Source organism: Argopecten irradians, chromosome 12 (genome assembly GCF_041381155.1).
Source record: "Argopecten irradians isolate NY chromosome 12, Ai_NY, whole genome shotgun sequence".
NCBI classification, from domain to species: domain Eukaryota; kingdom Metazoa; phylum Mollusca; class Bivalvia; order Pectinida; family Pectinidae; genus Argopecten; species Argopecten irradians.
In genome coordinates, this window is record NC_091145.1 from 19,768,125 (window position 1) to 19,780,074 (window position 11,950).

General features: G+C 33.4%; 1 protein-coding gene across 4 annotated transcripts in view; it reads left to right on the plus strand.

Moving 5' to 3' along the window:
* Nucleotides 1–11,950, plus strand: part of LOC138335996 (cyclin-dependent kinase 17-like) — a 50,968-nt gene that overhangs the window by 31,630 nt on the left and 7,388 nt on the right. For all 4 annotated transcript variants that reach the window (XM_069285244.1, XM_069285242.1, XM_069285243.1 and 1 more), the window contains 12 exons: nucleotides 2,278–2,394; nucleotides 2,953–3,009; nucleotides 3,499–3,613; nucleotides 4,126–4,220; nucleotides 5,114–5,176; nucleotides 7,090–7,213; nucleotides 7,632–7,692; nucleotides 9,530–9,589; nucleotides 9,936–10,139; nucleotides 10,499–10,541; nucleotides 10,895–10,985; nucleotides 11,551–11,628. In XM_069285244.1, the coding sequence (XP_069141345.1) occupies nucleotides 2,278–2,394; nucleotides 2,953–3,009; nucleotides 3,499–3,613; nucleotides 4,126–4,220; nucleotides 5,114–5,176; nucleotides 7,090–7,213; nucleotides 7,632–7,692; nucleotides 9,530–9,589; nucleotides 9,936–10,139; nucleotides 10,499–10,541; nucleotides 10,895–10,985; nucleotides 11,551–11,628 (1,108 nt within the window). The remainder of the gene's footprint in view (nucleotides 1–2,277; nucleotides 2,395–2,952; nucleotides 3,010–3,498; nucleotides 3,614–4,125; nucleotides 4,221–5,113; nucleotides 5,177–7,089; nucleotides 7,214–7,631; nucleotides 7,693–9,529; nucleotides 9,590–9,935; nucleotides 10,140–10,498; nucleotides 10,542–10,894; nucleotides 10,986–11,550; nucleotides 11,629–11,950) is intronic.

The following is an 11,950-nucleotide window of genomic DNA, read 5'->3' on the forward strand; positions in this document are numbered from 1 at the left end:
GAGTAAACTATTTATTAATTTGCAATAGAAATAAAATAGAGAAACCTACACAGTGTTCATAGTTTCAGTCTGTATTTAAGTTATTGAAATGAAATTGTGGCCTCAATTTGGAGGGAGGGGTGTTTATCAGGACAGGGGAGCTTATTGGATCAAATACAATAACTATTAGATGAGATTTATTTATTTTCCTAGATTTTGTAATGCTTACATGTTAATATACAATAATGTATATGTTAACATATATGATACTTAGTTTGCTTCCTTGGTGGGACACTTGGTGGGTTAGATACTGGCCATAGATTAGTGGATTTTCTATGGGTACTCTTGCTTTTCTCTCAAATCTTTAATTACCCTGGCTAAGAATAGAACATAACAAAAACAAACAAACAATGAAGTTTCTTTGATGTGTCTCAATAAACAATATATTTAATTGTTTGCATTAATGGAATTTGTTCACACCAATTCCCTCTTGGTTAAGCGACCTTATGGCATTCTAGTTTATGGATATCATTATTAATAATTCAGTAACATCCTGTTAAGCTTTACATGAATACAGGGCTGTGGTGGTAGAATGGTTAAGATGTCCCGATGTATGACCACAAGCCTTCCAACTCTGGGACTCGGGTTCAAGTCCCATGTGGGGCAGTTGCCAGGTCAGTTGTTTTTCTCCAGGTACTCCGGCTTTCCTCCACCAACAAACCTGGCATGTCCTTACATGACCCTGGCTGTTAATAGGACGTTAAACTCATAAAACGTAACCTACAAATTTACATGAATACAATACTGCAAGTACCTGGTACACTTGCTATGACATTCTAAAAGTGAAATACAGTTTTATGAAAGCTTTGAGTTCTGATTAATGGATAGGCATCAGATCTTAAACAGTTTATCGCCTACACGATTCAACCTTTTACTATGATGTCAGATCTTCTTGAATCCTAATACAGCTTGTGTAGCTGGAATGAGATTGCCAACTGGGTTATCAAATCAACCTTGTGCTCACTTATCCACTTGCTGCTCCATCAATTGGACAGAAGTGAAATTCCCCTTGGCACAAAGTTAGCAGATGACAGTAGCACTAGGTGTACAATATAAGCAATTACAATCAAGCACACTTTAGCTTCAGTCATCAATTAGTGGCTTCTCACATGGCCTATAACTACACTACCCATGGTCAACAGGGACAAATGGAATGGAATCAGAATGCCATGAATGAAATTCCTAGCTGGACTATATAAATGCTCTACTGATTAAGCTTAAACACAGAAGACCACCATTACTATAAAGCCAATTGTAATGGATTAGATCTAGAGCCTACATTTTTGTGGGTTTTTTTGTGGGGTATATATGTTTTATTTGAGTTGGTGAATTAACAGCGACATAATTTATGGTTAAATTCTGCATTGTTTGCTTCTGGTTCTTTTTTTCTGTCTGCCCCAATGATATCAGACCATTGTCTTGGCAAATTGGAGTTTGTCGTATATTTCCATCTCCTAATGCAGTTATGCTGTGTAGTGTGCTTACCTTGTTCTCAGGGAGCAAAACTAGTTATACTTTGTATACAAGTATACAATGTACTTGCATCACCTAAGATTGATTAATGTTGCTGTAAGATCATTAACATTTGATCTGAAGGTCAACATTTAAATAGAAATCATTGAAGATATCATGACAATGCTTCCCATACAACTTGAACCACATACTAGGCTGCAGGTGCCCAGTGCAATGCTGTAAGGCCACAATCACTTTTATTTCCATTGTCCAATACTAATGTTTGAACAATATGTGTACATATACTGGTACATGTATATGAAATTGAATGTCAATTGCAAGGTGTGTTTTACTTAGTGGAGACCTGCTTTTTTTGGGCATGGCTTGTTTTTGCTTGATGCGAGTTATTTTGAGTTTTATAAAAACTGTTACAAGAATTCTTCAAGTAGGACATATGATTTATTTATACAACTGTTTGATTATTTTACAAGTCACCTACATTAATTTGTTTAATTAAATAGGTGATAACATTTCCCATACTAATTCACAGCCTGCACCTACGTATATGCTATATATGTTCTATTAACATAACAAAAAATGTCATGCTTACTCCAATACATGTACTATTATCAGTGTATACATGTACATGTATTGACTCATTGACACCCCTGCAGACACATTTGAACTATTCTAAAACTAAAGCTGGAACAGTTCATTATAGAATTTCAGGGGGTAAACAGGAATTGACAGCCTCACCTACATGTTCTCTCTCTCTCTCTCCAACAGGAAGTCACCAAGCGACTGTCCTTACCCGCTGACATGCGCCTACCTGGACACTTCCTGGCCAGACAAAGTCTCAGTCCAGAGGGACAGTTAAGTAGGCGTTCCAGGAGAAAATCTCTGGTTAGTACACAGTTCTCTAATCTATGTAGTTGTTAATATGTGAATATACAATGTATTAAAAAATTGATTACTGTGTCATCATACAAACATGATTTTTTTTCATCATAGATAGAAACAGTTGTTAATTTGTGATTGCTATATAGAAACATGAATATAGAAATAACACAAATTGTTTACAATCTCATACTAGAATCATTGTTTGAAGGGAAAACCATAAATATTTCTATTCACGAAATAGTTTGAAAGTTCCAAACCACAGCAAAAGTATTCAGTCTCATAAATATTTTACATATAATACAGCTATATACTATAAAGCCTTTAGAATGGGAGGTACGTAATATACGGACAATAAAAACTGAATTTGAAAGTTGGAATAGTTAACTCAAATTGATATAGCTCAAAATCTGTGTTCACTTTGAAATATTTTGTTTGTTTGCAAAGTCTTAATTTTTGAAAGAATTCTCAAAACCAGGAAAGTTTTAACGCAGTCCAACATGTCAAATGTATTTAATTTTTCATTTAAGTTATTGTGTTTAACATTCCTTTTCTTATTTTCAGTCTGAAATAGGATTTGGAAAAATAGAATCTTATACAAAGTTAGATAAGCTTGGAGAGGTATGTACATATACAGGTGTATTCATGAATAGGCATAATTATTGGCATATTTCCATTGATTTGGAAAGTTGATCTGATGTAAAATTGGACTTATGTCAGCAACAGTCTGATTCTGTAGCTAACAAGGACAATTATATTCCTGGCTCATTCAAAAGATTAAAAGTTGTCTAAAATAAGCTGGGAGGTTGTTTGTGCTTCACCTGTGCATATTTTCATATATTTCTTTGTTATGCTTCACTGTTTTGTAATGAATGAAGTGAAAATTGTTTCAGAATAATTAAAGGATTTGTTGAGATAATTTGATATTTTATGTCCTATGCATTGTGGTATGTCTAGAATCTCTCTTATAATCCGTAAATGTATAACTTAATATGACGGACTGGTCATCATACAAATATTTACCATGTTTCTACTTCTGGTATCACTGCTAGAATTGCCCATTTTAAAATGTTGATTGAACACCATTGAAATATGACATATATTTCCCAGGGTACCTATGCCACAGTGTTCAAGGGCAGAAGTTTACTGACAGACAACTTGGTTGCTCTCAAAGAAATCCGCCTTGAGCATGAAGAAGGGGCCCCTTGTACAGCTATACGTGAAGGTAGGTTATCTCCCCTGATAGCTGAAATGATTAAAGATCTCAACCACACGACAGAGCATAATTGATACTCATCATTTGAACAATAATTGGTGTTCAATTGTGTATTTATGTGTCTAAATAACACAAAAAAAACATATAAAATTACTTGTTTTGCTTTTGTTGATGTGCAATCAGTACTTCATTTCATATAGATCATAGTGCCACAGAGCTTTTTTGGGACATGATTAACTGTTTTTGATATTTTTATTTGGAAATAAAGTAAGAAGCTCAAATTTTTCAATGGCGGTAATGGTGTAAAGTAAGTAACTTTTGTAACTGAATGTGTAAGAAAAGTTCCCACCGTGACAGATAAAATTTGATTTGTTTCCCACGTAGGTTAATATAGATATTAAGTTTGACTCTATAATGAATCTATGATGATGATGATACTATAAACAGACTCTTGTTTGATATGAAGTTAATGTTTGACTATCAGACCGTTGATTTATGATCATTTTTTTCCTCTGTTTCAGTATCGCTACTCAGGGAGTTGAAACACAGTAACATTGTGACTCTCCATGACATTATCCACACAGAAAAGTCTCTCACTCTAGTCTTTGAATACCTGGTTTGTATATATACAGTATTTTCTTTCATACCTACGACTGAAATACTTGCTGGTCTAGGGCAATACACCCATGTCGCCTGAGGCTGTATTGCATGGCTACTATTTCCTCGAAAAGAAAAAAAATTCACAAGCTTGACTGCTTTTACTATAATAGATGCAAACAATGGAATTTGTGTTGAAAATATCACAAACTTTTTCATGTATGGAAAATTGACTTTGAGTCGTGGTTTTCTACGAATTTATTTCAAAGTAGCGGGATATTATAGTTGTAAAATTGCAATAGAATGTTGAGGTATGAAAGAAAAATACTCTTTCATAAGTGGATATGAAGGATACGGATATTCTACCCTCGGTATCACAAAATGTTGCAAAACCCTCGGCAAGCCTCGAGTTTTACTACATTTTGTGACCCTCGGCAGAATATCCCTATCCTTTGAATACCTGGTTTGTATATATACAGTATTTTTCATACCTCTCCAATCATAAAAACATTTAGCAGAGCATATCTTATTTCTCAGAATTTGTGAAATTTAGAATACGCTCTGAAGAAGATCTTTTGACTTAAGCTGTATGTTTCGCCTACAGTCTACTGTAAAACCAACTAATTTCCGTGTGCGATTAAATTTTGCATATATTGTGAAAAAGTAGAAGTCAAGAAAACAAATTATTGTGAAAATTGTCAGACATAGGTTGAGTAGAATCTCATGAATTTTAATCTCCAAATTGTCCCAAAAAAGTACCCAGTACTTGATAGTATTTTGTTGGGGGAAAAAATGGAAATTTTGGGAAATCAATTCATTTTCTATAATATTTTTAACAGGCATTGATTAGTCCAATGAAATCCCAAAAATCCTTGTTGCAGTATTTAGAGTGATATATGCTTTGTCTTGCAGGAAAAAGATCTCAAACAATACATGGATGACTGTGGTAACATTATGAGCATGACAAATGTAAAGGTAAGTATTAATACATATGTGTACCCAGGGGGTTCAATATCAGACGGTACCCGGTACTTTTTGCCAGTTAAACCTGGCTGTGGTACCGCTTGATTTGGGCTAAATTACATTAGATTGCATACAGATGGTATAGATCAGTACCCCCTGAAATTGCAATTTGTACCGCCTCTCCTGAAAGATAATGAAACCCCTGTGTACCGTATTTGTCCCAATTAGCGCCCATGGCGTTTAAAACATTGAAAAAACCTATACAGTTTTGATAGTTTTGGTCTAATGCATGGGAAATTGAAATGAGGCCCCAAAGAGTGGAGAGGTACTTATGGGGATATGGGTGCTTATTATGTCGAATATGGTATATACAGTTTGGGATGTGTCTACCTAAAATGGGTTACTGTGACATTGAGAGTCAGAATCAAATACAGATAAACTTGTACAAAGACCACCTATAGGACAAAGAATTTAGCACTGTTGAAATACAGTATAAACTGATGGCACAAGGACATGCATTATTGGTCGGTATAGACGGGTTCCAGATTACACAGGCTTAAATTGTAAAAATTAGGAAGGAATATATGCCATGCAATTATGCTTCAATAGACAGTGATCCTTTTTACACAAGGGTCAGTTTTGACAGGTTACAATTTCGCTTAATTCACATACTATTCCAAGTTTCTGAAAATTAATATCTCGCGAAATTTATCAAAATCATGGCTCTGTATATCAGAGCCTGTCGTGTGAATGATGATTTCAAAGGCTATGAATATAATTCGCGAAAGATAAACTCCTCTGAAAAAGTTCTAAAATGTGCATGTAAGGAAGAAACAAGTGATCACAAGAACTCAACAGTTTATAGATAGTAATCATTTTGAGGTCACACAAGTACAATATCTCATCATTTATTTGTAACATTTTAGTATATATACATAGCACCAGTTATAACAGCACATTTCCTCTAAGCACTCAGTATAAAGGCAAAAATCATTGAATGTCAAAGTACATGGTCATTGATTCAGTTGCTATGTGATAAGTCCCTTGATGTTGTAGCTGTATAATGTAGGCACACAGATAAAAAAGTGTATCTATGACAATGCCTCATCATCAAGGTGTCTAATTAAACAGAATTTTAATATTAATGTCAGTGACACACCATTATATTTAATTAGTGGTACTAAATTCATTATTAGGATTATTTGGTGTATGATTACCAGGAGTCAGATAAATAGTCATTCACCTCTGTAGACACATTTAGGCTCTACTACATCAAAGACTAGAACAGTCCATTATGAGATTCCAGGGGAGAATTGATGAAAAAGGTCATTAAGAATATGTTAAAGAAGAAATTATTAGGATGTGGTGATTAATTAAAAGGCACAAATCATATCTATAAAACACAAAAGTCTAGCTACTTTGTAAGTATTACACAATTAAAATAAAAGTAGAAAATATATAAAGGTAATACATGTTTATATTATTTTTATGTATATTATTTTTATTTTATTTCTTAATTAGTAATCAGTATCGGTTGATTAATTAATAATAGACAGATCTAGCTTAAAGTAAATTGGATAGATTAATTCATGATGAAAAACATTAATAGTACTTTAATTAATTTTGTTTTGTTGCAAATAAAACTTATTAGAATACAGGGATTAATTAATTATCAGGGATTGATTAATTATCAGGGATTAATTAATTATCAGGGAAATATCAGACCTACAATACTCTGATATCTTTAAAAGCCACACAAAGAAATCATGGCAAAAAAAGAATTGGACTAAGAAAAGTATTACTTTTGTAAAGTGTTATTGTCGCCTATGTGTGCTAATCAAAATACTTTTTTCATTAAAGTTTTATCGAGATTACGTTTGTTTATAAAATGTTTTCACCTTTAAATGTTTTTTTTTTTTTCACAGATATTTTTGTTCCAATTATTACGAGGCTTAGCCTATTGCCATAAACGACAGGTTTTACATCGGGACCTGAAACCTCAGAATCTTCTTATAAATGAGAGAGGAGAACTCAAATTGGCTGACTTTGGTGAGTTTGATCATTTACCGATTTACTGAACCCATGCAGTAAGCAGTATATGGGAGTATACGTATAGTGGGATGAACATAAACATCATTATCATATTAAATATTCTTTAGAGAATCCTTGATCCCTTGTGTAAAAGAACATTAACCAACTATCCTGCATTAATTCATGACACCCCCCCCCCCACCCCCCACCCACCCACCCTTTTTTTTTTTTTTTTAACTTTTTCTATGTCAGATATCAGCTGTATTCTGCATAAATTCTTGAACCTTTTTTTTGACAATTTTTTCAATGTCAAAATGATTTTAAGTACTAGTTGAATCTAAAACCTTAAAGTTAAACCTTAACCTAAATGTTTTTTGGGGCATATTAGTTTTACTGTATTTTAAAGTACTTATTATTTGATTTTTTATTTCTACAGGCTTAGCGAGAGCCAAGTCAATTCCTACAAAGACCTATTCAAATGAAGTGGTCACACTATGGTAAGTAATCTGTGGTGGTTATATTGCATTTTCTGCAAGTCATTGACAAAGGAATTATTGTAATTGGGAGAATTTATCATCGCACTAACTTAATTAAAGGGACAATTCAGTCTAAGAGAACATTAAAATTTGTACATATATCGGAAAAAACCAGTTCTAATGGAAATTAGATCAGTTGGTTTTACTGTAATATGTCAGAAAAGCCCATGGTGTAAAATGAGTGTGAAATGTTCAAACTCACTCGCTGTTCGCCATTAAACATTCTGGTCGAATATAGCCTATATAAGTTCTCTCCCTAAGTAACAACTAGTACATAGCAATATATATAAGATATATAAGTTAAGATACGCAATGTTGTTTACATTATATTTAAGGATTAACTTGAATAGATTTTTTGTGTCATGGAGATATAACACAAAAATCTGAGTGTACTCTAAATAAACCGCCATAACATAAAAAATATATTCAAATTAATCCTTATAATTCAATTTACTAAAGATAATCTTTTCAATATTCAAAATTCATTGTGGGACTCTTTTGTCTATGAAATCATTACGCCGTCATCTCAGCCAATCAGAAGCAATGGTATAAACGGCGACGCCATTTTTTCCTTTATGGGGTGATAAAGTAAATTTTTAAGCTAATGAAAATGCTCGTAACAAGCAAAATTGAATTATAACAGTATAAACATATTATAATTATCAGAGACAAGATTTGAATGTGAAAGTTTGTAGTTACAGATATTTTTTTAATCAAGTTTATTTGCCAAAAACTGTATGTATATAGAAGATAATTGCCAGGTTTTAAAAGGTTATTGGTACTGAATCCAGTATTCAATGAAAGGTTTCCCTCCACCCATAGACCAAAAAATGTCCATAGCGGCTTACTAGCCATTGGTCATCACCCATGAGTTTTGGGGCCAGTCATGGATAATGGATTCTGTATTTAAAGTAAGATTGTTAAGGGGAGTAAGTTAGTTTTGCTGTATTTATGAATAAACTTTGAAAGATTCTTAAAAGTACATATTAGTAGCATTACCACAGCTACAAGTTGGTGATTCAGTAAGATGGTCCCTATAAAGATCAGAATTAAGATTACTTAAAGAATTTCTAAGTTGACATAATAAAATATTATTTTTTCCTATCACCTGTATTTACAAATGTAGTGTTCCTAGTTGTGTCTGTGATAATGTCACTAACAGATCTTTATAGGAGTTGCTTAAATTGGTACAATGATGTGATATTAGTTATGTCAAACCTTGCTGCATGTTCATTATAATAACTAATTGTTGATGGTAAAAAAATGTTTGCATATGCAGTTGTCGTGCATAAAGGTATTGTAAAGATTTGTTCATTTCTTAATAAATATGGATATACATAATTTAAAAAGGGTTCAATCAATTCTGTTAAGTAATTTGGTGCAGCTCCTATGATGATTTTGTACAAGAGAATTAGTCTGTGTTTTTTCTGTCTTACAGCAAGGGTGTCCCAACCAAGTTCAGAATAAAGTTTATAGTGCGAGGTTCCCTTGCGTAGTCCCGTAATAACTCTAGCTGCATCTAATTGAATTGATTACAGTTATCAAAAATGATGTCACCATATTCAAGTATGGGTCTTATATAAGCATTATATATTGTGATGAGTGTTTTGCGACTCATTTTATATTTAAGAGATTTAAGTAAGTTAATACGCTTACTTACTTTATTATAGATAAAATTTATACATCATATGATGAAGCCATATGTAAAAGAATAAGCCTGAGTGAATTGTCCCTTTAAGATCAATTTTGCGGTAGTTTTGTGACGTTCTGTGATAACATGTTGTATGATCTTTGACAGGTATCGTCCTCCAGATGTCTTACTGGGATCAACAGAATATTCCACCTCTATTGATATGTGGTAAGTACGAGCTGAACAACAGTCAAAATGGGGAACATTTCAAATCAATCATTCAATTGATTATGAACAGGTTCCTGCAGGTTATAATAGAAATTTTCATTCCCTGTCATGGTTCCATGATTATGTTTACGATATGTGTATGATCAATTGTGCTCATACCAAAGTGATTTTGTTGGTCCCCAGAGGTTTGTTATAACCTTTATTTCACTGTACCCAGATCATAGAATACCGACTGGTTACAGATTAAAGCCATTTCCGCATGTCATGGAGAAGTAACTCCGATCATGGGGCTTTGTTAGTACTGTACATATTTTAACACACAGCATATTGCGTTCTTGTTTTACAGGGGTGTTGGTTGTATATTTTACGAGATGGCCTGCGGCAGACCATTGTTTCCCGGCTCTACTGTGGAGGATGAATTGCATTATATATTCAAGATCCTGGGGACTCCAGTTGAGGAGACGTTCCCAGGAATAACAAAAAACGAGGACTTCCTGTCTTACAACTTCCCCCACTACGAGCCTGAACCCCTCATTAATGTAGCTCCCAGGTAAATTATACAGGTTTCTTAACTCCCAGATAAAGTATGCAAGTATCTTTAGTGTCTTATAACTTCCCTCACTACTCACGTAGTTTGGTTCTGTTTGGGGGGGGGGGAAACAAAAAAATTTGTCACCAATTTACTTAATTAATACTTCTTTATAATAGGCAAATCAGTTCAACTTAATTATTGTCACACCTAAAGAAAATTCTACACAAATATTGTCTGTAATCAGTACAGCTGTGAACAATTGATACAAAATGGTCACTTTTGAATACAAAATACAGTAATAATAAAATCAACAATGTGCCACATGAATGATAGGAATGTTCAGATTTTAGTAGAATTTTATTTTTTTTTGGTTCCAGGTTGGATGGTGATGGTTTAGATCTCTTAGCAAAACTTCTCAAGGTAAAATTCTTATATTTGTTCCATTAGAAAATAATGTATTGGAGGTGTTTGAAGCCTAAAAATAATCAATTATACATAAATATCAAGATTAGTATTTCATCTTAATGACAATACATTTCTTTAATTTCTCTAAACTGTTGAAGATGTCGCCATGCATGTTGCTGTTTACCTGTATCACTGTGTGTGCTGTCACCTATTTTTGTCTCACTGACCTTTATGTGAAGGTCAAAGGTCAATAACTTCTGGATGGTTTGGACTGGGAAACAAGTGTTCGGATATGTTATTGAGTATCCACTGTATTTTGATATTGATGAAGTGATTTACTGACTATGCATTATATGTGGGTGTTCTAGTTTGAGGCCAAAGGAAGATGTTGTGCAGCAGATGGTACAAAATGTCCCTTCTTTAACTCCCTCGGGCCAAGTGTACACCGTCTACCTGACAGTAAGTGTTTTGGACAACATAGGAATACAATATCTGTAAAACTCTTATTCTGATTTTGCATATTATAGAATTACCTCCCTTGCGGGTACTTATATAGGTATCTATTGTGATGTTGTTTTGTGAGGGAAACTATCATTTTGTCTGAAAAGTATGATGTTACATTCACAAACATATGATATGATGTCGCCTATCCAAAAGGGCAGGTAACTCTGTAATATGCAAATACATGATAGAGTACCTTGACCAGAAATGTTGATGTATGACTGGCAAATATATTGTAATGTAAATAGGAATAAATATATCTTTGTATATCAGAGAGTTCAATCTTCACTTGATGGTAGGTATTGATGTGTTTTGTGTTGGAGAAGCACATTGTTCATTATGGAAAATATGACAATATCAATTCATTTCTGCAACAGCAGATAACTGTAAAATGTAAACACCATGATGTTGGTGTTCAATATTTATTGGCAACAATTCTGTCTGTGAACAATTATCCAGGTACACTTACACCATACAAAGGCACAGTATTCTTACTAAATTAATGTTTCTCTTCTTCCTACAGCTGTATCAATATTTACAATACCTGGGATAGTGTTACACCGAGACCCCGGCATGAGATCATCATCATTAGCATCTACAGGTAAGTGTTGGTGATATAATGATTATAGGTGTTTGATCATCAGATGGTATTGATCTATGCCCCTGTTCGAACATACAGGTGTATGAACATGCACCATGTAAAATAAAAAGTCACACGTGGCATCATGATGGTTTGATTGCAAACCATCACTGTCTTGGAAAGGCGTAGAACTTCAGTTGGAAAGTTTTGAACATATGTATTAGAATCTACAAAGTTTTTCGAGATCATATTATTATAATCATAAATAATATAATTATGGAAAGTTTTTTAAAACACAATGATGGTAATGGATTGTAAAAATTTATTATTGACAAGAGATTTA